Source organism: Pelodiscus sinensis, chromosome 27 (genome assembly GCF_052426305.1).
Source record: "Pelodiscus sinensis isolate ZL-2025 chromosome 27, ASM5242630v1, whole genome shotgun sequence".
In the NCBI taxonomy this organism is placed as follows: domain Eukaryota; kingdom Metazoa; phylum Chordata; order Testudines; family Trionychidae; genus Pelodiscus; species Pelodiscus sinensis.
The window spans coordinates 1378506-1401967 of record NC_143078.1 but is presented as its reverse complement, the minus strand read 5'-3'; the positions used below and the strand labels follow the sequence as shown (position 1 = coordinate 1401967).

The window sequence follows — 23462 nt, the reverse complement described above, 5'->3', positions numbered from 1 at the left end:
TCTGTAAAGCAGGCAAAGGTGGCCCATCAGAGATGGATATCTGCTATGGACCCTGAGCTGATCTGTCCGACAATTCCTACATTTGTGTGATTATGTGAAGTTAAACACTGCCATAAACTAGAACAGGAATCATACCCTGACCTTTTGGTTCCTCTCAGTTATATTCCTGACATTGTCTGCTAGACAAGAGCTACCAACACTTGTTTTGCTTAATGTTTTCTCTGAACTTGGACCTTGCTTTTCTCCTCCTTGCCTGGCTTGAAGGTGTCAGTAATGTTAGAGTGCTTGTGGGCTGAGCTCCCACGGAAAAAGGGAATCTCTCCCGTTGCTGTCAGTTATTATTCACAGCCCTGAGACCTGTTGTTAACTGAGTAGAAGGAGGCCAATTATCTGTCCTCCCTGGCTTTTGTATCCTTGCCGTCTTCTGGGAGAGGCAGAGCACAGTGCAGGCAGGTGTGGAGCTCAGGCACTCAGGGCCAGACTGTGGAGCTAAACAATCACTGAAAAGCAACAAAAGATGCTTCAGCAAAGAGCTGTGTGGCAGTACAGTCTAGGCGAGCAAACTACAGCCTGGGAGAGATGACAGTGCCTCTGCTTTGGGCCAAGCCAGGCAGCTCTGGTCCCTTTGCCCTCCCAGGTATTCTCTGTCTCATCTAGGTAACGAGGCAGGTTAAGATTTATTGGGACCCTGGCACAAAGAACATTTTCCCCACCCCATGGCTTTGGGAGGGCCAGGGAGGCCATGCCCACCCACTTTTTAACATGGGTGTAGTAGCCTTGGGCAGGTGCAGAGTGGCAGTGACAGGGGCTGAGGGGCCAGCAAAGGAGCTGATCATCCTGCCACAAAGCACAGTCCCTGCTCAAGGCACTAGCCTCTTCCTAGTGGAGGTTGAGGTGACCCTTGCCCCTGCTCCTCATCTAGCCCCCCAAGCCCGTCCCTGGCCAGGCTTGAAGCCAGGACCAGGCTGTGGTAAGAGCCACCCAGGGACTATGTCTACACTGGGAACCCACAGAGCATCCACACGGCCCGCCTGCTCTTGCGCAAGAAGGTTTATGGTAAAGCGTGGGAAGAGAGGGTTTCTTGCGCAAGAGCTACGCTCTTTTCAAACAAGTTTAAGCCCCCTTGCGCAAGAGGGCAGTGTGGACGCTCGGCAGGGATTTCTTGCGTAAGAAAGCCCTGTGGCTAAAATGGCCAACATAACTTTTTTGCGCAAGAGAGCATCCACACTGGCATGGACGCTCTTGCGCAAAAGCACATGACCGTGTGGATGTGTTCTTGTGCAAGAGTTCTTGCGCAGGAACCCACCAGTGCAGACATAGCCAGGGAGACCAGGCTGCTGTGGGAAGCCCCAGACCAGCCATTCCCTTGGGAACTTTGTTTCTCCTTCTATTTTAATATGTGTTGGGCAGGGTGGGAGCCTTTCCGTTTCCTACATCAGCAGCTCAAGAATGAGATTGGGGCAGGGACAGCAGCAGGTATGAAACCCTTACCCTGTACTGTAGCAACTTTACTGCTTGCCTGGCTCTTGACTCTGCCCTTCCAGGCTATATCTAGACTACACTGATCTATCGGAAAAAGGTACACAAATTGTGCACTGCAATTTGCTTGCCTTTTTCTGATAGTTTTTTGGGAAGAGGCTTTTCTGAAATTGGCCCATCTACACTGGGCCAAATTTTGGAAAAGCCTCCTCTTTTGGAAGAGCCCTTCTTCCTTGTGGAAGGAGGAAGACAGGGCTTCCGAAAGAGTGTGTCTGCTCTTCTGCAAAAAAAGCGGAGGAGCACACGCGTTCCCTGACACGGCGGAGTTTTTCCAGGATGCCTCTGGTTTCCTGCAAAAACCCCGTCATGTAGACAAAGTCCCAGAGGTACCAATCTCTGGGGCTAGAGAATGCAGCTCACTGAACAGGAGTTGACTTACTTCCCTGGAATCCAGAGCTCGGCTTCCAGAAGGTGCTCAGTTTTATTGTCTCATTACCCTCATCCCAGTCTCCCCCTATACATTGTAATGGGCTTGCTGGGATGGGTGTGGTTTGCTAGGGGCTGGGGCAATGCAAAGCAAGGCAATATGTTCATGGGGGTGCCTCTCCCATTCGAGGGTGAGTGAGAAAGAGGGCTTGTGAGTAGTGCTGCACTTTGAAGGCAAAACAGACTCAGGAGACCCCCTCACACTCCCACAGTCTTAGAGGAAAACTTGCTGAGGCTGCATATTTATTGTACCTGGAATAAACATCGCTCTGCTAATGACGTGAGTGCATCCCAAAAGCAAGGCTGTGGACAGAGCATCTTGCTCTGAGGCACTCAGCCTTAGCTCAGCACTATGGCATGTGCATAGGCAGTGCATCCATAAAACATAGGAAGGCACTGCTTTCCCATACAGGTGACAAAGAAGTGCTGCCAATTCCCCTGCCTAGTTTCATGCCTCTGATGTTTTTAATATGGTTCATGCAGGTTTTGGGGCAGCTGGGAAGGCTGAGTAGCAGACAGCCTCTTCAGCTGCCTGTCCCGGAACCTGCATAAACCACATAGAAGCTCAAACTTCAAATGCAGGGATGCCCAGCTTGAAGGCTGCATCAGGGGCTCCACTGGCTCTGCAGTTGAATGCAGCCTGCTGGGTAGGTCTTAGTGCCTGTTGATTTCCCCAGCTGTGTGCTAGGAGGGGAGCCTTCCTGTATTCTGTGCCAGCAGTGGAGCTGGGTAGTGGGGTAGCATGGGGGAAACGAGGGAAGGGAGGTGAGGAGGCGGGGGGAAGAGGCAGTGGGGAAGGAACGGCAAGTGGAATAGGGCAGATGGAGAGGAATGAGGGGAGGGGGATGGAGAAGAGAAGGGGATGGGAGAACTGTGGGGGAAAGCGAGAGTCCAGCATGTAGTGTCCCCTCAGCAGCAGCTGGAGCTCCCCGGTCAAGCAGGCCTATCTAACCCTCACCCTGACAAGCCCTGTTCCCATACATCTGGACCCAGCTGACAAACCCCCCACATCCAGACGGCCACCCCCACTGAGCTCCAGCACGCTGCACCTCAACCCATTCCCACTTCCCCAGCACCTATATCACCCACCAAACCACACCTCCCCTCTGATCCTTTCACTGAGTTCAACCAGACTGCCATTGGCCCTACAACCAGAGCCCCCCAAAGAGCCCCGTGCATCTACATTGCCCAGCGAGCTGCTCACACCTGGATCCCTCACACTAAGCCCCACCACACTTGGATCATGCTGGGCTGAGCCTGCCCAGGCACGCTTGGTACGCCTGGCACAGAGGGTCAGGGCCAGCCCTTATACTGTGTCAGGTACAGCCTCATTGCTGAGTTACTGTACTGGAGGGGAGGGGGGTTTCAGGGTGATGTCCCCACCTCAATGAAGCCAGTGGCCTGTGCTCCCTACTGCTAGAAATGTGAAAATTTGGGGTTTTCTTAATGACTCTCCTGTCATTGACTTCCAGTAGGACAATGGACCCATCATTTAAAGCTTGATCTCAAGGGAAGTTTTTCTGCTGATTAAAAACAAACAAAAACAAGCAGATAAGGAATTTAATTGTCCCATGGCTCAGTTTCTCCATCTGAAAAAGGGATAATAATCATACTTGCCTGCCTCACAGGAATTTGTGTAAATTCACTGCATTTAGTTAAGTGTTTTGATGTCATCAGATGCAAAGTGCTGAGAAGTGCAATTTTGCAAAGTGTTTTTTTACAATTTCAAAACCTTTCTGCTTCATTCATGTGGTAAGCACTCCTCCTGCATTACAGGGAATTTCACTTTCAAACTTTATGGGATGACTTCTCCTCCCACTGAATGATGCTGGAGAAATTTGCCAGAACAGGCAGGGGTAGTGAGAGCAGGGCCCCATCAGGGCTATCACTACTTTTCAAAGGGCTAGACAAAAATGCTGGCTGGCCAGCCAGACTTATGCTGGTTGTGCATTAAGAGTGTGTGCGCTGCAGGGAGGGCTGGATCATTTGTGTCAGCAAGTACCCTGTGTTGGCATGTCCTCAGGGCAAGGCCTGCTAAGTGGTACTGGGTGGACCAGTAAATGCCCAGGAGGAATGGATTCCCCCTCCGCCTCGGCCAGAGCCCCTAGAGCATTCCCAGAGGTAAGCAATGGTCTGGGCTAGGGCAATTAGTTTTTTTTATTTGTTCAAATTCTGTGATGGGCAGGGCCAGGGGAGGGCTTGGTTGGGGAGAATAGCGAGCTTGATCAGTGAGAGCCTAAGGAGAGAGATGTGTAGAGGAAAGAAAGGGCAGGGCAGAGGAAGGAGGAACATAGTGGCAGGGAGGAGAGGAGGTATTGGTAGGATAAGTTTCAATTCTTTTCAGCCTCATCTCTTTTCAGTGGATGGGAGATAATATTTGCCTGGTGAGAACAGGGTTGGGGATTTGGTTCCTGACCCCTGGGGATATTGGGTATGCCAGTCTGGTACATAAAGCTGGCACCACCATGCTGCCTCAGTGGGCCATTTTGCTGCTTTGTTCTGGGAGCTGTACAGGTGCTTTGGTTAAAGCAGCAGCCAGCCTTTATTTTACTGACAGGATCCATGTCCCTTGACAATTCTTATTCCTTGTCTGAGGTGCTTACAGCTGTTGAAACAACAAAAATAGGAAGAACTCAGCTTGTTTGAGGTGGCAGCTTTTGCAGTCTGATTCCAGCCATTTTCTTCCTGTTGGGGGGCAAATGCCAGCTGGAGTGAGGCCTGACCCTTGGAGGAGAGGAGAGGAGAGGAGAGGGATTTCTCGGTTGGCTTTACTGCTTGCGATGCTGTGTCCCCCGGGATCAATGCAAGGGGCTGTGCGGAGGGGCTGCAGCCTCCCCCAGCGAGCAGGGATCTGAATGCCAGGGGCGCCCTCTGCTGGGCGCGACGGGAGCTGCGGCCCCAGGCGCAGGAGCCGTTGCCCTGCTCACAGCGTGGAGTGCGCGTGCGCCGGGCCGCCTGGGGCTCTGGGCGCTCGGTCAACTGCCGCCCGCCTCGGCCGGGCCCTGCTAAAGGCGCACAGCGCGCGGGGGCCACGTGCTGCCGGCTGATTAGCAGAACGCGCATGCGCATGCCCCGCCCCGCGCTCCTGCGCCTCCGAGGCCTCCCCCTGCGGGGCGGGGCTCGCGGCTGCCCGCCCCTACCCGGGTCTGCGCGGGGACACGCGGGGTCGCGAGCGTTTGGACGCAGCCGCCTGTCTGAGGTGAGCAGCGCGCGTGCCGGCCTGGCCTCGCCCCCCACAGCCACTGCGCGCTCGCTCCGCCCCCCCCTGCTCCGTGTGACCCCCCCCACACAGCCCGGTCCGTGTGACCCTCCCCACACACAGCTCGGTCCCTGTGACCCCCCCCCCCCCACACAGCCCGGTCCGTGTGACCCCCCCCCCCCCGCGACCCCCCCCACACAGCCCGGTCCGTGTGACCCCCCCCCACACACAGCCTGGTCCGTGTGACCCCCCCACACACAGCCCGGTCCGTGTGACACTCCCCCACAGCCCTGTCGGTGTGACATACCCACCCGCACCCCTGTCTGTGTATTGTTGTGACGCACACACACACACACACACACTGTCCTGTTTCATCCTTGTGGCGTGCGTGTGCACACACACACACACCCCTGTCTGTGTATCAGTGTGGCACACGCATACTCACTCCCACATTATGTTTAATCTGTGCAGCACACACACACACAACCCTGTGTTTGTAATCATGTGGCACTCACCCACACCCACTGTCCTGTTCCATCTGTGTGGCAGACACATACACACACAGTCCTGTTTTACCTGTGTGGCACCCACACCCGCTGTCCTGTGTGTGTATCCATGTGGCACACACACATACCCCCACACCTCCTCTGCCCTGTTTCATCTGTGTGGTGCACACACCCACACCCACTGTCCTGATTCATCTGTGTGGCGCGCACGCTGTCCTGTTTAATCCGCGTGACACGCATGCGCGCGCACACAGAGTCCTGTTTAATCAGTGTGCACACATACACAGAGTTCTATGTCCTGTTTCTCAGTGTGGCGCACACACACTGTCCTGTTTAATCAGTGTGGTGCGTGCACACACACACACACTCTCTCTGTCCTGTTTATCAGCACAAACAATCAGATGTGAAATCTTGTCTTTCTGTCCCTTTCATGCTCTCTCTCTCTCTCTCTCTCTCACACACACACACACACACACACACACACACACACACACACACACACTGTCTTGTCTCCCTGTGTCACACATCCACCCACACGTTGTCTTGTCTTTCTGTCTCCTCCCCCCCCAAGCCCTGTCTAGCATACACCCACTGACCTGTCTTCCTGTGTGACACACAGATGGACACACACACTGTCCTGGCTACCTGTCTGTGTGTGTCAGATGCACAAACTGTACTGTTTATCTGTATCTCACATACACACACTCTCTGTCCATGTGTGTATCTTTCTCTCTCTCTCTCACACACACACACTCTTGTCTATTCTCACACATGCACAGTTTCTTTCCAGGCCCGTATGCAGGAATTTCTGGGGTGTGCGTGCTTTTTTTTTGTAAATGTGAATGTACCCCCATGGTTCCCCAAGTAAGCAGGGAAATCAGCCCCAACCTTCCCCCTGCCTGGCCAGAGTATGGGGGAAGAGGCTTGGGCAGCAAGCTGTTCCTGTCTTCCCCTGGACCCCCAGAGCATGCTTATGGAGGGAAACATGGGGGTGCTTTTGCACTCTTCACGCCCTTCCAGCGTACGGGTCTCCTTTTACACTCAGTTCCCAACACATCCTTGTTTTATTGTTGTTACTTCTTTGCGCTTTCTGCAAGGCACACACTCTATGTAATTTGATTTTTCAAAGTGCTATTTTAGTGTTGTGACTGACCTCTACATTTCATAATATTTATTCCTCTTGCACTTTACATTTAATTGTTAAGAGTAGTGAGTTCTGAAATGCCTGACCTAGCCTTGCTGGGGTAACTGTCCTTATGGCAACTGTTTAAAATCTATCTATTATAGCTTGGGTTTCTTTGTTGCTGGTGCACTTCTGCACATACCTTGGTGCGCATAACATTTATTGCTTATGGGAACACACCAGCAGTACAACTGTCAGCAGCACTGCCCAAATGTCTGGTGTGCCTTATCTTAGCGGGCCCATTGACTGTTCTGCCCTGGGGCCTAGAATTGCTATCAGCAGGGTGGGTGGGGCCAACGTCTGCCCCAGGTTAGCCCTTGGCAGCCAAAGCCAAGGGTCCTGCAGCCCCTTCCTTGGGCTCCAAGGCAGAGAGCAAGAGATGGCCTGGCAGGCCATGGTGGCAGGACAGTGCAGTGCCCCCCCCCCCCCCCCGAGTCAGGTTCTAGGCTTGATTTAGCCCCTGCTGTGCCCCCTTTGCAGAGCTCTGGGGACCACAGTGGCTCCCTGGGGAACCCTGAGCTGGGAGAGGTGTGGCAGGAGGCGGCAGGAATGGGCAGAGCAAGCCAGGGACAGCCCTGCAAGGCTGTCAGGAACTACCGGAGCCCTAGGAGACACACTACAGTCCATAGACCACAAGAATCATGCTTTGTCCAGCACACTGGGCACTTACTGAGCCTGGGGCGGGTTGGGCTCAGCCCCCTTCTACAGGCTGAGCAGCAGCATTTCCCGGCCTGGCAGCTAAGCACTAGTCACTGGGCCAAAGGAAAGCTCACGGGAGGAAGGGCTGCTGGGGGCTGTGCGCTGCCTGTCAGCGGTGCCCCGCGGGGAACTGGCTCCGATGCCACCTGCTGCAGAGGGCTACGTCAGTTCTGCCATGTAACCATCCAGTGGGTCTGCTCTTTGACACAGGGACCCTGCCAGACCCGACCACCACCTGCTCGTCGACACTGCCCGGCCGTGCAGGACGATGCAGAGACACCGCGCACAAGGGCTCCTCCAGCAGCTCGGACCCTGGGAGCAAAGGCGCCGAGGAGCAAACCTGTCATCTTGCCTGCTGTGCGGCCTCTGCCGAGCTCTGTGACGCTGAAGCAGAGACCCCCGGTCAGCCCTGCGAGACGGTCAGAGCTGACAGTGGACGGGCTATTCAGGTAGGGTGTGGGCCAGGCTGGGCCAAGCCCCCTTCTGCGATTTCCTGTGTCTCAAGTGGGCGCCCTAGCTCTGGCCACGCGAGAGCCACCCTGTGCGGCCTAGCGCTCAAGTCACTCCCTGGAGCGCTGGGGTGGAGGCTTTGCTGGGTCAGCAGAGGCTGTTGGGCTTTCCTGTTGAAGTAGGGCCCCTTTCGTTAACTACTGATAGGGCCCAAGCAAACACTCACTGTGTGAAGCCCTCCATAGCACAGGGGTGTAGGTGCTGGCTTGGAAGGTTGAGTCTGTGAGTTCTATTCCCCCTGTGCCTGGTAAGACAAAGGGTTTTGAAAAATTATTTGCTGCCTCTTCGGCTTTTTAATAAAACTCGGATCTCTCTTTTGCCCCCTGTGGTCCTGGCCTGCCCAGGAGGTGGGAGATCCCAGTTCCAGTCCCGCCTCTGCGAAGGGACTGGAGCAGGTATCTCCTGCCTCCCAGGGACCGCCCCCCCACCACCCGCCCCCTAACCCCACCCACCCACCCCCCTCCCTAGCCCACCCACCCCACCCCCCACCCCCACCTAACCCCACCCCCCAGAGAGGTGAGAGCTTTCAGTCTAAGTCCCGTCTTTTATTCTTAAGACAATGGCTCCACCCGGAGCAGGGACCTAAATAGGAATCTGCCACCTCCCCGGTCACCTGGGAGAGAGGATTTCCCCAGTCAAACCCCTTCTAAAGGGGCAGAGGTAGGATTCGAACTAGGAAATCCAAGGATCTCCCACCTTCTAGGCAAGCACGCAACCACCGGGCTACAGAGTGATCCAAACGCTAGAGCTGCCCCAGGCCACACTTAAGTAAAGGGGAACAGCGCCAACAGGTAAGAGTAATGGCACTTGCTCTTCAAATGAAACACTTTCAACCCCAGCAGGGACTTGAACCCCTTCTGTGAGCAGCCTAGGCAAGTGCTGTGACCACTGCCCTATGGAGAATTTTACAGAGTTAGTGCTCTCTTTGGCCCAGTTAATAGTTTATTAAAGTGGAACAGGTGTCAACAGAAAAACCAGAGTATTTCAATGTTTCAGTCACACCACCAGGGACTTGAACCAGGGGCACTCACACCACAAGTCAACACACTAACCACTGCCCTATGGTGAGCTTTCATGCCAACTGGCTTCTCTTTGGCCCAATTAATAGTTTATTAAAGTGGAACAAGTGTCAAGAGAAAAACCAGAGTATTTCAGTGCTCAGATCTACTCACACCACCAGGGATTTGAACCAGGAACAGTCACACCACAACTCAACACACTAACCACTGCCCTATGGTGAGCTTTCATGCCAACTAGCTTCTCTTTGGCCCAATTAATAGGTTAGTAAAGTGTAACAAGTGTCAAGAGGAAAACAAAGGCATTTCCTTATTCAAATTCACTCACTCACCCAGGGACTTGAACCAGGGGCATGCACACCACAACTCAACACACTAACCACTGCCCTATGGTGAGCTTTCATGCTGCCTGGCTTCTCTTTGGCCCAATTAATAGTTTAGTAAAGTGGCACAAGTGTCAAGAGGAAAGCCAGGGCATTTCCTTATTCAAATTCACTCACTCTATCAGGGACTTGAACCAGGAGCACGTGTAGCCCAAGCCAATATACTAACCACTGCCCTATTGAGAGTTTTACAGAGCTAGGCTTCTCTTTGGCCCAATTAATATTTCCAAGGGGTGGCTCAAGGACCTGACCAATAGAGTTCACACCCCAACCACTGCCCTAGAGAGCTTTACTGGAGAAAGCCTCTCCTTGGCCAAATTAATAGTTTGTTCAAGTGGAACACGTGTCAAGAGAAAAGTCAGGGCATCTCCTTATTGAAATTCACTTGCCCCCCCCCAGGGACTTGAACCTGCAGCAGGCACAGCACAAGCAAACACATTAACCACTGCCCTTTGGAGACCTTTACAGAGTTCAGCCTCTCTTTGGCTCAATTAATAGTTTAGTAAAGTAGAACAAGTTTCAACCAAAAAGCCAGAACATTTCCTTGCTTAAATCCACTTGCCCCACCAAGGGCTTGAACCGCTGGCATTCAAACCACAAATCAACACACTATCCACAGCCCTTATGGAGAGCTGTCACAAAACTAGTGCTCTCTTTGGCCTAATTAATAGTTTATTAAAGTGGAACAAATGTCAACGGAGAATGCTAGGCTATTTCACTGCTTATCTCAATTTGCCCCACAGGGACACTTGAACTAATAGAGCTCATACCCCCAACCAGCACACAAACCACTGCCTTATAGAAAACTAGGCTTTGTTTTGGCCTAATTAATAGTTTATTAAAGTGGAACAGTGTCAACAGAAAAGCCAGGACATTTCATTGCTCAAAGCCACTTGCCCCACAGGGGAATTCAACAGTAGACATCACACCAGTGGTCAACTGAAAGCTTTCATGGAGGTAAGCCTATCTTTGGGCCAATTAATAGTTTATTCAAGTAAGTGGCACCATGTCAACCAAAAAGCCAAGATACTGCTTCATTCAATCCTTTTGCCCCAAAGGGTGGAGGGAAAAAAGAGAGCCAATGAATTGACCCAGTAGCATTTACACCACAAGTTAACACACTAACCACTGCCCCAGAGAAGAAGTATTTTGAGAGCCTCTTGATCTGATCCAATTAATAGTTAACTAATGTGAAACAACTGAACAAGAAAGCCTAGAAGGCAGGGTTGTTCAAAGCCCTGTTTCCCCACGACTTCCGCAGCTCTGGGTGAGGGCCCTAATCACAGGGCTGTAGAGGGCTTCTCTGTCTGAGGCTTTGCTTTGGCTGTTACTAGTTAATGAACATGGGACAGTGGCATAAGGAAGGCTGAGGTTGCTCCCTGCTCAATTCCCAGCCCCATAGCCCACAAATGGAGCAAGTGAATCTAAATCTGCAGCAGCCAGGAGACTTTCTAAACTACTGCACAATGCAGCACTCAACAGGCAGCATTTTGCCCAATTAATATTCGATTAAAGTGGAACATAGAATCATAGATTACGAGAACTGGAAGGGAGCTCAAAAGGTCACCAAGTACACTCCCTGCCCTCACGGCAGGACTAAGCACCATCTGGATCATCCCTGATAGATGTCTGTCTAACCTGTTCTTAAGTATCTCCAGGGATGGGGATTCTACCACCTCCCTAGGCAATTTATTCTTGGCTGTGTCTAGACTGGCCAGTTTTTCCAGAAAATCAGCCGCTTTTCCGGAAAAACTTGCCAGCTGTTTACACTGGCCACTTGAATTTCCGCAAAAGCACTGACTTCCTTTTGTAAGAAATCAGTGCTTCTTGCGGAAATACTATGCTGCTCCTGTTCGGGCAAAAGTCCCTTTTGCGCAAACTGGCCAGTCTAGACACAGCCATTGATTCTTGTCTTACCACCAGAGGTTAAGAAGAATATTGTTTCTCTCTCCTCTTTGTTAACACTCTTTTAGGCACTTAAAAGCAGGTATCATGTCCCCTGTCAGTCTTCTCTTTTCCGGACTAAACAAGCTCAGTTCTTTCAGTCTTCCCTAATAGCTCATGTTTTCTGGACCTTTAATCATTTTTGTTGCTCTTCTCTGGACTCTCCAGTTTTTTCACATCTTTCTTGAAATGTGGTGACCTGAACTTGACACAATACTCCAGTTGAGGCCTAATGAGTGCAGAGTGGTAAGCAAGAGTACTTTTCGTGTCTTGCTCACAATACTCCTGTTAATGTATCCCAGAATCATGTTTGCTTTTTTTGGAACAGCACCGGCACCAACTGGAACCCGGAAGTGCTCCGGCCAGCTGGACAATTGGAGCTGCTAGAGGGGAACGGCCCGGCGAGGGGCAAACCCGCCACCATTTTGCAGTAAGGCAGGGGAAGCCCCACTCCGCCGCCGAGAATTTCCAGGAGGGGAGTGGGCTTCCCACCCCCCAGACTGCAGTAGTTATCGCCGAGCAGGGGGGTAAGAGGCAGCGCTGCGGGACCAACCCGGCAGCACCCCAGCTGCTCTGTTCTGCTGCTTCCCCAAGTCCGCTACTAGTCAGTTTCAGCAGCGGCAGCAGTGGACTTGGGGAAGCAGCAGAGCATAGCAGCTGGGGTGCTGCCAGGTTGGTCCCACAGTGCCGCCCCTCACCCCCCTGCTCGGCGCCTGGCAGCTGCTCTGCTCCGCCCCGCCACTTCCCCAAGTCCACTGCTGTCGCTGCTGAAACTGACTAGTGGCGGACTTGGGAAAGCTGCGAAGCAGAGCAGGTGGGGTGCTGCCGGGTTGGTCCCGCAGTGCCGCCCCTCACCCCCCTGCTCGGCGATAACTTCTGCAGTCTGGGGGGTGGGGAGCCCGCTCCCCTCCCAGAAACTCTTGGTGGCAGTGCGGGGCTTCCCCCGCCTTCCTGCAAAATGGCAGAGGGTTTGCCCCTCGCCACGCCGTTCCCCGCCCAACCCCTGGATGCAGTGCGGGTCCGGGCAGACCCGTCACAGCCCCCCCACCGGAGTACCTCCCGATACTCCGGCATAGCCAATAGTCCGGCACTACATAGGTCCCAAAGGTGCTGGATTATTGGAAGTCTACTGTAGTCGCTTCCCATTCTGTATGTGTGAAACGGATTGTTCCTTCCTCAGTGGAGCACTTTGCATTTGTCCTTAGTAAACTTCATCCTGTTTATCTCAGACCAGTTCTCCAGTTTGTGCAGATCATTTTGAATTATCTCCAAAGCACTTGCAACCCTTCCCAGCTTGGTATCATCTGCATATTTTATAAGCATACTGTGACATAGTGGGGGTACCTGGCTGGTTTCTATGCTGCTGGCTCTGGGGTAACCCCCACTGGCTGCCATGGGTACCACGACCCAGCAAAACAGGACGAGTCACTATGCAAACTAGTATGGCCAGACACCCCCCATGGAGAGGAACAAAGGAAGATGGAATGCTGCCCTGGCTGGGGGGCAGGGCGGGAAGAGAGTGAGTTCCTGGCTGGAAGGCAGGGAAGAAGGAGCTGGGGAGGGGGCTGGGACTCCCCTATCTCAAGGGGGGCACTGAGGCCTCTTAGCCCCAGTTCCTGTAACCAGATTACATCTGTGCTGTGCTGTATCCTGGAGGAGCAATAAACCACCCTCAATTCCACTGGCTGGTGGAGTCTGTTTGTGCCATTTCGGGGTGCAGGAGACGGGGACCCCCAACGCGCCGTCACATTGGTGTCAGAAGTGGGATGCACTGCACCCCGTGGATGGAGCTTCCAGCGGCGAGCGACAAGGCGCCGTAGAAGCAAGAGCCCTGGAGCCAGGCGTGCTGGAGGCAGAGCGAAGCAGTTCCGGGGAATCGTGGGGCGCTGCAGCACTAGACTGGTGAGTCTGCACCGACGGGCCCAGCGGGCAGATGGCCTACGCCTGACTCTTGAAGGCAGAGCTGGTGGGGCTGTGCAGAGAGAGGGGCTTGCCTGTGCGGAAAGCAGCCAAGGCCCAGCTGATTGCCCAGCTGGAAGAGAATGACCAGCCACAGGGCCAGGATCTTGTCCCCAGGGGAAGCTGCCAGACTCCCCCTGAGAGAGTGTCAGGCTCAGAGAGGGGGAGGAGCGCTGGAACCCACCAGAGAGATGAGAGAGTGTCTCTCGGGAGGCCTGCAAGCCGTAGCCCATCTAGGGCAGGGGCTAGCCCAGCGGAGCTGCGGCGGCTGGAGATCCAGCTGCGGATCAAGGAATTGGAAGCAGAGGACCGAGAGAGGGACCGCCAGGACCGAGAGAAGGAGCGCCAAGATCAAGAAAGGGACCGCCAGGACCGAGAGAGGCAGCGACAGCATGAGCTGGCCATGGCAGAGCGGAGAATCGGCGGGGCACCAGCTTCGCCAAGTGCGGATGGGCCCCAGGGTCCCGGGACTGCCAGGCACTTGGAAAGGCTCGTGGTGGCCCAATTGAAGGACGTGGGCGACATAGACGGGTTCCTCAGCTCCTTTGAGAGGGCCTGTGGACTGCAACGGGTTCCCCCAGCTGACTGGCTGCAGGGGCTCATCTCCGCACTGAACCAGGAGGCAGCCGGAGTGCTCAGTCAGCTGGAGGACCTACAGCCAGGGGATTACAGCCGAGTCAAGGAGGCCCTGCTGCACAAGTTCGGGCTGACCCCCGAGATGTACAGGAAGAAGTTCCGGGGGGTACAGAAAGGGCCACGGGAGACCTATGTGGATCTGGCCTCCCGCCTGTCGCAATACGGCCGCAAGTGGGTGTCTGGAGTCGGAGCCCAGACCGCAGAGGAGCTGCTCAAGCTGGTCCTGATGGAGCAGTTCTATGAAGCGTGCCCACCCAAACTGAGGCTGTGGCTCAAGGACCAGAGACCAGAGAACCCCCAGGAGGCCGGGAGGCTGGCGGACGAGTTCACGGAGAGCCGGTCCGGGTGTGAACGGGAGTCCCGGAGAGAAAGGGAATCACGCAGAGACCGGATCTCGGCTGAGCGACGGAGGGAGTCAACTACGGGGCGAGACCAAGGAACAGGTCGTCTGCGCCCCAGAGAACCAGCCAGGGCCTGGACAGAGACAGCCCAAAGCCTAACTTGCTATCGCTGTGGGCAAAAAGGCCACAAGAGGGCTCAGTGCACCAGGTCCCAGGACCGGGGACTTTCCAGGGTTAACTGGCTGGGGCGGGAGGAAGGGCAGGCTGCCCCAGAGGCAGGGGCTGGCAGGCAAACCTCAGCTCAGAGAGAGGGGAAGGATGCTCAGTGCACCTCCCCTGGGAGGTCTGATTCTCAGGAGGCGGATTTCTCCGTGTACCGGGTGGGGGCAGGACGGCCCCTGCGGAGCGAGTGCCTCATACCCCTGGAGGTGGATGGTAGGAAGGTGACGGGCTTCTGGGACACGGGGGCGGAGGTGACTCTGGCCCGATCCGACATAGTGGCCCCAGACCGGATACTACCCCACACGCAGCTGACCCTGAAGGGCATAGACGGGTCCCCGTTTAAGGTGCCTGTATCCCGGGTGCATCTGAAATGGGGGGCGAAGGAAGGCCTCAAGGAAGTGGGGGTGCACCCGCACTTGCCCACCGAGGTGCTGATGGGGAATGACCTAGAGGAGTGGCCCCATGAATCCCAGCGGGCTCTAGTCACTACCCGGAGCCAGAGCCAGCGGGGGGCTGACAACATGGGTCCAGGGAAGGATTCCTGGCAGCGTCCTCAGGGTCCCATCCCAGTGGACACGGGGTCCAGCCAGGCTGGGATTCTGGACCTAGGCAAAGGTGGGGAACAGGTCCCGATCCCTGCCTCAGCAGCTGAATTCCAGGCTGAGGTGCAGGCAGACCCCTCCTTGCAGAGGCTGAGGGACCAGGCTGGCCTCCGTGCAGCTCAGCCCCGGGGGAGAGGTGGCCAGGAGAGATTCCTGCGGGAGCGTGGACTCCTGTTCCGGGAATGGCTTCCCCCCAGGAAGGTGAGGGCATGGAGGGTCCAGCGGCAGCTGGTCGTCCCCCGAAAGTATCGCCTCAAGCTGCTGTATTTGGCCCACGACGTCCCCATTGGGGGCCACCGGGGGATCCGGAGCACCCGGCTGAGGCTGCTCCAGCACTTCTATTGGCCGGGAATCTTTACAGCCGTTCAGCGGTACTGCCGGTCCTGTGACTCCTGCCAGAGGGGCGGGAAGGCCCAAGACAGTAGGAAAGCGGCTTGGGGGTCTCTACCCCAGATAGAGGACCCTCTGGGCTCGCTGAGAGAGCTATGGGAGGGGAAGAGCTCCCTGGATGGCGCATCGGGGGTGGAAGCCGCTCTGGCTGTCCAAAGAAGGCTCGCTGGGCTCATGGCCCCGGCCCGAGAGACCCTGGCCAGAGATCAAGGCCAGCGGAAGGGTGGGTGTGACCCCCGAGGACAGTCCTATGCCAGTCGCCCTGGAGCGGGGCGGTGAGTGGACAGAGAGAAGCCAGCTCATGTGGGGCCTCGCCACGGCCGGCCTGAGTCAAGGGGAACACCCATGTCCCCAGGGCGGGTTCCCACGCAGAGGACCCGAACTTCCCTAGGTCACGAGCGGAGTGACCCTGCTCAGTTCGCTCTCAGAGGGGGGAGAACTGTGACGTAGTGGGGGTACCTGGCTGGTTTCTATGCTGCTGGCTCTGGGGTAACCCCCACTGGCTGCCGTTGGTACCACGACCCAGCAAAACAGGACGAGTCACTATGCAAACTAGTATGGCCAGACACCCCCCATGGAGAGGAACAAAGGAAGGTGGAATGCTGCCCTGGCTGGGGGGCAGGGCGGGAAGAGAGTGAGTTCCTGGCTGGAAGGCAGGGAAGAAGGAGCTGGGGAGGGGGCTGGGACTCCCCTATCTCAAGGGGGGCACTGAGGCCTCTTAGCCCCAGTTCCTGTAACCAGATTACATCTGTGCTGTGCTGTATCCTGGAGGAGCAATAAACCACCCTCAATTCCACTGGCTGGTGGAGTCTGTTTGTGCCATTTCGGGGTGCAGGAGACGGGGGACCCCCAACGCGCCGTCACACATACTCTCTATGCCAATATCTAACCTGTTGATGAAGATATTGACCAGAACTTGTCCCAAAACTGACCCCTGTGGAACTCCACTTGTTAATGCCCTTCCAGTGTGATCATGAAGTGTTAATAACTCCTCTCCGAGAAAGGTTATCCGGACAATTATGCACCCTCCTTATAGTCGCCCCATCTAGGTTGTATTTCCCTAGTTTATTGACAAGAAGGTCATATGAGACTATCAAATGTTTTACTAAAGTCTACGTATACCATATCTACTGCTTCCCCCATATCTAGAAGTCTTGTTAGCCTATCAAAGAACACTCTCAGATTGGTTTGACATGATTTGTTCTTTATAAATTCACGCTGACTGTTACTTAACATCTTATTATCTTTCAGACATTTGCAGATAAATTCCTTAATTATTTGCTCCAGTAACTTCCCTGGCACAGAAGTTAAGCTGATTAGTCTGTAGTTTCATGGCTTGTCCTTATTTCCCTTTTTATAGATGGGTGCTATATTTGCCCTTTTCCAGTCTTATGGAATTTCTCCCAACTTCCATGACTTTTCAAATATGATAGCTAATGGCTCCGATACCTCTTTCTATCAGATACTTGGGTATTCTAGGGTGCATTTATTCAGGCTCTGGTGACTTGAAGACATCTAACTTTTCTAAGTAATTTTTAACTTGTTCTATTCCTATTTTAACTTCTAAACCTACTAGGGATGAAAGTGACTAGTCGACTAGTTGACTATCCAGTAAACATATGCTTATTGGATAATCGACTAGTGACTCCACTAGTCGCTTCCCCCCACCCCCACCTGCTGTCTCTGTCAGAGAGAGGCAGCAAATGGGGAGCAGGAGCTGGTGCTGGGGGAGCCAGCTTAAAAGCTGGTTCTCCCCAGCACTGTCTCCGTAGGGGGGCCAGAGGTGTAGCAAGGAACTGATGGGCTTCTGCCTTTGAAATGTAGCAAGAGCAGAGCAGAGCTCTTGCAACATTTCAAAAGCAGAAGTGCGGCAGGAGTAGGAGGCAAGCAGGGGGACTCAAGCAGTCCCTGCTGGCCCTGTGCTCCCCACGATGCTTCTGCCTTTGAAAGCAGGGCCCTTGCTAGTTGATACTAATTGAATAGTTGATGCATTCCATTAGTTGATTCAGCTAAATGTAACATCCTTAAAACCTACCCCATCACCACTAGCATTTACTATGTTAGGCATCCAGTCACCACCAATCTTCTTGGCGAAAACCAAAACAAATAAGTCATTTAGCACCTCTGCCATTTGCAAGTTTCCTGTTGTTGTTTCACCCATTGAGCCATGGACTTATCCTGTCCTTGGTCTTCCTCTAATGTCTAATGTACTTGTAGATTGTTTTCTTATTACCCTTTTGTCTCTATCTACATTGAGCTCGTTTTGTGCATTTGCCTTTTTAATTTTGCCCCTACATACTTGTGTTGTGTATATTCTGCTTTTGTACTTTGACCTAGTTTCCACTTTTTATATGACTCCTTTTTGATTTGTAGATCATTCAAGATCTCTTGGTTAAACCAAGGTGGGGTCTTGCCAGACTACCTGTCTTTCCTACGCAATGGAATTGCTCCCTCCTGCGCCCTTAGTAATGCCCTTTTGAAATAATGTCAACTGTCTGCAATTGTTTTTCCTTAGTCTTGCTTCCTATGGGACCGACCTTACTACTTTCCTGAGATTGCTAAAGTCTCCCTTCTTGAACGCCATTGTCTTTATTTTGCTGGTCTCCCTTCTACCATTCTTAGAATCATGAACTCTACAATTTCATGATCATTTTCACCCAAGCTGCCTTGCACTTTCAGTTTGTCAACGAGTTCCTCCCTACTTGTTAAAATCAAATCTAGAACAGCTACCCCCCAGTAGCTTTCTACATCTTCTGAAATAAGAAATGGTCTCCAATGCGGTCCAAAGAACTTGTTGGATAATCTGTGCCCGGCTGTGTTATTTTTCCAACATATTTCTGGATAGTTGAAGTCCCCCATCACCATCAAATCCTGTGCTTTGGATGATTTTATTAGTTGTTTAAAAAAAGCCTCATCTGCCTCTTCTTCCTGGTGAGGTAGTCTGTTGTAGACTCTAAGCATGACATCACCTTTGTTTTTTACTCTTTGTAACCTAACTTGGAGATGCTCTGTCTCCTACGTCCATCTCCACCTCAGTCCAAGTGTGTAGATTTTTAATATTTAAGGCAACACCTCCTCCCTTTTTTCCCTGCCTACCCTTCCTGAGCAGGCTGCACCTTTCTGTACCAATATTCCAATCACGTGTATTATCCCACCACATTTCTGTGATCACAATCATGTCATAGTTGTGTTTATTTGCTAGCAGTTTTAAGTTCTTCCTGCCTCTTCAAGGGGAGAGACTCGGGGCGCCCCACTCCATGCTGTCATTTATAAGCTGCTGCCACTAGCTGCTGGGAACAGGAACTCTCAGCCGTGGTCACACATCAAAGATGAGCTGATAGTCTAGGAGACGGCCCTGGCTCTACTGGTTGATGTCTTTACAGATCAGGCTTATTGGGGTGAATTTATAGCATGGACAGACCTGACCTTGCTGAACCAAGCCATCCTGGCTCAGCACGAGTCACATGATTTGAAGGTAGGTCAGTGTAGTACACCCCAATAGCCTGTTTCTCAGCAGCATCCTTGTTGTACAGTCATAGCCAGTGGTGATGCAGATGTAGGGGAAGGCAGACGGGGGCATCTGCCCTCCCCCAGGATTTCTGCCAGTCCTGCGCAGTAGGGATGTTAACATTTATTCACTCTGATAAACAGGTAACTGCTGAAAATGTCATTACACATTTACACACGGGGCGATGGAAGGAAGGGGGAGGTGGCTCAGTGGGAGCTCTCATTGTGCCCCCCACTATCAGCAGGTGCTGGGCACCTCTGCTCCAGCTCCACACCTGCACCCCAGCCCCCGTGGGGAAAGCCAGGCAGGCCAAAGATCTGAGGTGTCAGAGAGCCCTGCAGTGCACAGGCCAAGCATGGCCCAAGGAGGGTGAGTGGATGGGGTCCCCAAGGGCAAGGAGGCAGCATAGGAAGGCTGTGCGCCCTGTGGCCAGGCTCCTGGTGGAGAGGAAGTCAACCCAGGCAGGCTGTTGCTATAGCATCCTGTTCAGTGCAGTGGGGCAGCAGAGCAAGCTGCACCCCCCAGGCCGGGATGGGAGCAGGTGTTTAGTCCCAGCTGCAGTGTAGCCCAGAATGCACAGTGGGAGGACCCTCCTTTCTTTGGTAACAGTGAATCTCACCCTTCCACATGGCCCCTGGGCTGCGCCAAGCCTGGCCCTGCAGGAGGCAGTTACTGACGGGCCAGCCCCCATAGACACCAGGGCTCCGTGGATATGAGTGGCTGCATAATGGCTCTGGGTTGGCTCTCTGCAAACTCCCGTGTGAGGAGGGGCCAGGTCTTCTTCCTGTCTTTCCCTGCTGCTGCTTCTCCTCCTGCTCCCTCCCCCCACTCTCCCCTTTTTTGCCAGACTGGCTGCCCTTTGCACAAACACGCCCTGCACGGGGGAGGGGGAAGTCAGGCCTGACAGCACTCCTCCATCTTGGCAGGGCAGTGTCCAAGGTGCCCGCTGGGCACAAGCAGCTGGTTAGCGCACACATGGCCTATTGGTAGCAAGGCCCTGCACCTCCTGGACTGGGAGATGCTGTGCATGGGGTGACAGGCCTGCATGGGCACTGGGTTGTGCCCACAACCCATTGCTGGCAGTCACCATGGAGCCCAGAAGGCAGCTCAGGCTGTTATGTGTCCAGGGGTGGGGCAGTCTGTCATCTTGCCCTCAGCTAGTCCCTTGGCCTAAGTTCTTGGGAGCGATGCCAGGCTTCAGCCAGCAGCTGCTGCTAGAACTCTTATGTCAGTGCCTGCAAGAGCAGACATGCAGCAGCTGCTGGCTCACAGTTGTGCCATTGCTAAGTCCTGTCACTCCAGATCTGGCGCCGAACGCCCTCACTGCCTGAACCCAGCCCTTCCACTTGTTCAGCGCAGGCCTCCTGCTGTTGGCCAAAGGCGGGGAGGGAAATTCCTTCTTTGTCCCTATGGCCTGCGAGAGACTCCCTGCTCTGTTCTCAGCAGGGAGCAGGCTCCCTCCCCCAGCCAGGCAGCTCAGTGCCCCTGTTCTCTGCCCCTGCCTGGCGGGGCTCCTTAAGCAGCTGCGGGGCTGTGCTGCCCCCAGCATAGAGGGAGTTGAGCATGGGCAATGGAACAGACAGCTGGGGAGGCTCTGGGATTCATGAGCTTTGGCTCAGCGTGCTGCAGTGGTCAGACAAAGCCTGGGAGGATCATCAGCTGCTGTGACAAAGCCAGAGCAGCCTAGCAGAGTCTCTGTGATCTGGCCCCTAGACTCAGAGGGCAACATAGCCACTGGTAGTGCAGTCCAAGCAGCATTACTCTGGCATAGCTCTTCTGAAAGGCTACATGGTAAAGCAGAAAAGTAGCCTCAGACCAAATGCTGCCTCTCCCTTTGCTCATTTCATCTCCCGCCTATTGCATCCATGTGTGTTGTGGTTCCTAGAATTGGCAAATAGTAGAACTGAGGGGAACGAGAGGTTATTGCATCCAGGTATGTAATTGTGAATTTTGAAGCCTGCGAAGGAATTAGCCTCAGTGGCTTCTTGTGGTAGTGAGTTTCACAGGCTAATCACACAGGAAGTACTTCCTCTTCTTAGGGAGGAGCTGGGTTTCATACGCTCTGTTGCTGTGTGGTGGGAGAGGGAATGGGAGCACTCTGGAGAACAAGCCAGTCCTGTGTCCAGGCCCTTACTGAATACGCCTAAGAACATAAGAACGGGCGTACTGGGTCAGACCAAAGGTCTGTCTAACCCAGTAGCCTGTCTGCCGACAGTGGCCAGCACCAGGTGCCCCAGAAACAATGATCAAGCGAGTTGTCTCGTGCCACCCATCTCCAGCCTCTGACAGACAGAGGCCAGGGACACCATTTCTAGCCTCCGTGAAATTATCTAACGTCTCTTTAAACTCTGTTATAGTCCTTCTCTGGCAAGGAGTTCCACAGGTTGACTATGTGCTGTGTGAAGAACTTTCTTTTATGTTTTAAACCTGCTACCCATTAATTTCATTTGGTGTCCTCTAGTTCTTCTATTATGGAAACTAATAAATAACTTTTCTTTATTCACCCTCTCCACACCACCCATGATTTTATAGACCTCTATCATATTCCCCCTCAGTCTCCTCTTTTCTAAACTGAAGAGTCCCAGTTGCTTTAACCTCTCTTCATATGGGACCCATTTCAAACCCCTAATCATTTTAGTTGCCCTTTTCTAAACCCTGAGGGTGACACCCAGCAACACACTGACCTCTGGCCTCCCCTGCAGACAGGGGCAGGAATACAAGACACTTAGGAGACATCAGCTCACCTCCACCCTGGGAGAACATTGGGAAATCAAGTGCTGGCGGGGGTGCCGTGGTCCCAGGCACACCACTGGGCCCTGGGAACTGCCTTCAACTGCTGCTGTGTTGCAGGGGCAGGGGTTAAAGGCTCTGAACCTTTGCAACCAGAATTCAAACTCTCCTTTCCACTGTAGGAAAGTCCGTCTCACTGCAGCAAGCTGGGGCCAAAGTCACCAAAGAGAAACAAGTCAGAGGGAGGAAGGCATCTTTGTTCCCAGAGGACTGAATGGAGACCTGGTGGTGCTGAAAATGACAGGTAAGAGTCCAGCCACAGGGGTAGGAGATGGAGCAGATGGACTGGCAAGGCTGAGCCCGTGCTCAACATGCAGAGAGAATACACCGGTAACTTCACTGCCTAGCTGAGAGATGCACACAATAAACCCCTCCCATCCCCCGCAGAGCTCCCGTAGCCTGTTACCTCTTGGACCCCCCAAGGCCCGCACTTGGGGAGGTGCCTGGATAAGGCAGGGCACATAAGCAGATTAAGATTAAATCTCAGGAAAAATTCCCTCACTTGAAGGACAGTAGGACAATGGAACAGACACCTGGGAAGGCTCTTTCCTTGGAGGTTTTCAAAAGTAGGCACCTGCCTTGGATGGTTTAGACTAGAGGCTCAGAACCTTCCCAGCCTACTGAATGCCTCTCAGGAGTCTGTTAAATGTGGTGTATGAAGACAGATCCAATACAGACGTGGCACAGCACCTTAGTACTGAAAAATTGCTTACATCTGTATGAAATGTGTTTGTACTGACTTAGCTAATGCTCATGTAGACTGTTGCAAAACTAGGCAAATATCTAGATGAGTTGATGTTCCCCTGAAAGACGTCTGTTTGCCCTCAGGGGTCTGTTTACCCCTCATTGAGAACTACTGGTTTAGACCCAATAGATTCTGCATCTTGGCCAGGGGCTGAGCTAAATGATCTTTGCTGTCCCTCCTAACCCCCCACTGCTATGAGAAGTGGCAGATCACCAATAGGAATGTCACACTTCAATTATTTGAAGTGTCTATGCAGTTTCCATTGGCTATTCATTTAGTCGATAAGGGTGCTTCTGCCTTTGAAGTGTAGCAAAAACCACAGGGCTGTTGCTACACTTTGAAGGTGAAAGTGCTGCAGGGAGCACGGGGAATCCCCAGCTGACCCTGGGCTCCATGCAGCGCTGGCGCTTTGAAACGCCATGGCAAGCCCAGCATCAGGCTCCACGCAGTGTTTCAAAGCAGCAGCACTGCATGTAGGGCCAGCCCAAACCATTTTGGCGCCCTGGGCGCACAGCACTGTCCCCGGGCGCATGGTGCATGCACGGGCCTGCCCCTGGGGAGCCCCTAAGGAGCACAGGCCCACCCGGGTGCGCACAGCACATGCGCTGCCTGGCCCAGCCGCTGACACGCAGCCCGGGGCCCACCCCGGGGAACATGCAGCACCTGGCCATGCAGGGCCATGTGGCCGTGGAGGGAAGGGTGCTTCTGGCTGGCACTGTGAGGATGGGGACGGGGGGAGGCCTGCCAGTGCTGCAGGAGCCAGGCACACAGCACTTGATGGCAGCTATAAGGGACGCTGTGCGCTCCTTTCAGCTGCCATCAGGCACCCCCCATCGGTTGGCGCCCTGAGAAGCTGCCGGGCTT

General features: G+C 53.7%; 1 protein-coding gene across 7 annotated transcripts in view; it reads left to right on the top strand.

The window, feature by feature from the left end:
* The window catches only part of LOC142820905 (uncharacterized), a 67600-nt gene that overhangs the window by 9322 nt on the left and 34816 nt on the right, over positions 1 to 23462 (top strand). For 2 of the 7 annotated variants that reach the window (XR_012897904.2, XR_016347930.1), the window contains exons 1-3: positions 4381 to 5164; positions 7763 to 8001; positions 21976 to 22097. Coding sequence is in view for 4 of the 7 variants with exons in the window: in XM_089773569.1 (XP_089629695.1) it covers positions 5027 to 5164; positions 7763 to 8001; positions 21976 to 22097 (499 nt within the window). In the remaining 3 variants the exon portion in view is untranslated. Of the gene's footprint in view, positions 1 to 3923; positions 5165 to 7762; positions 8002 to 21975; positions 22098 to 23462 lie in introns of those variants that run through there. The other 5 variants (XM_075910408.2, XM_089773569.1, XM_089773570.1 and 2 more) reach the window with 5 other exon arrangements.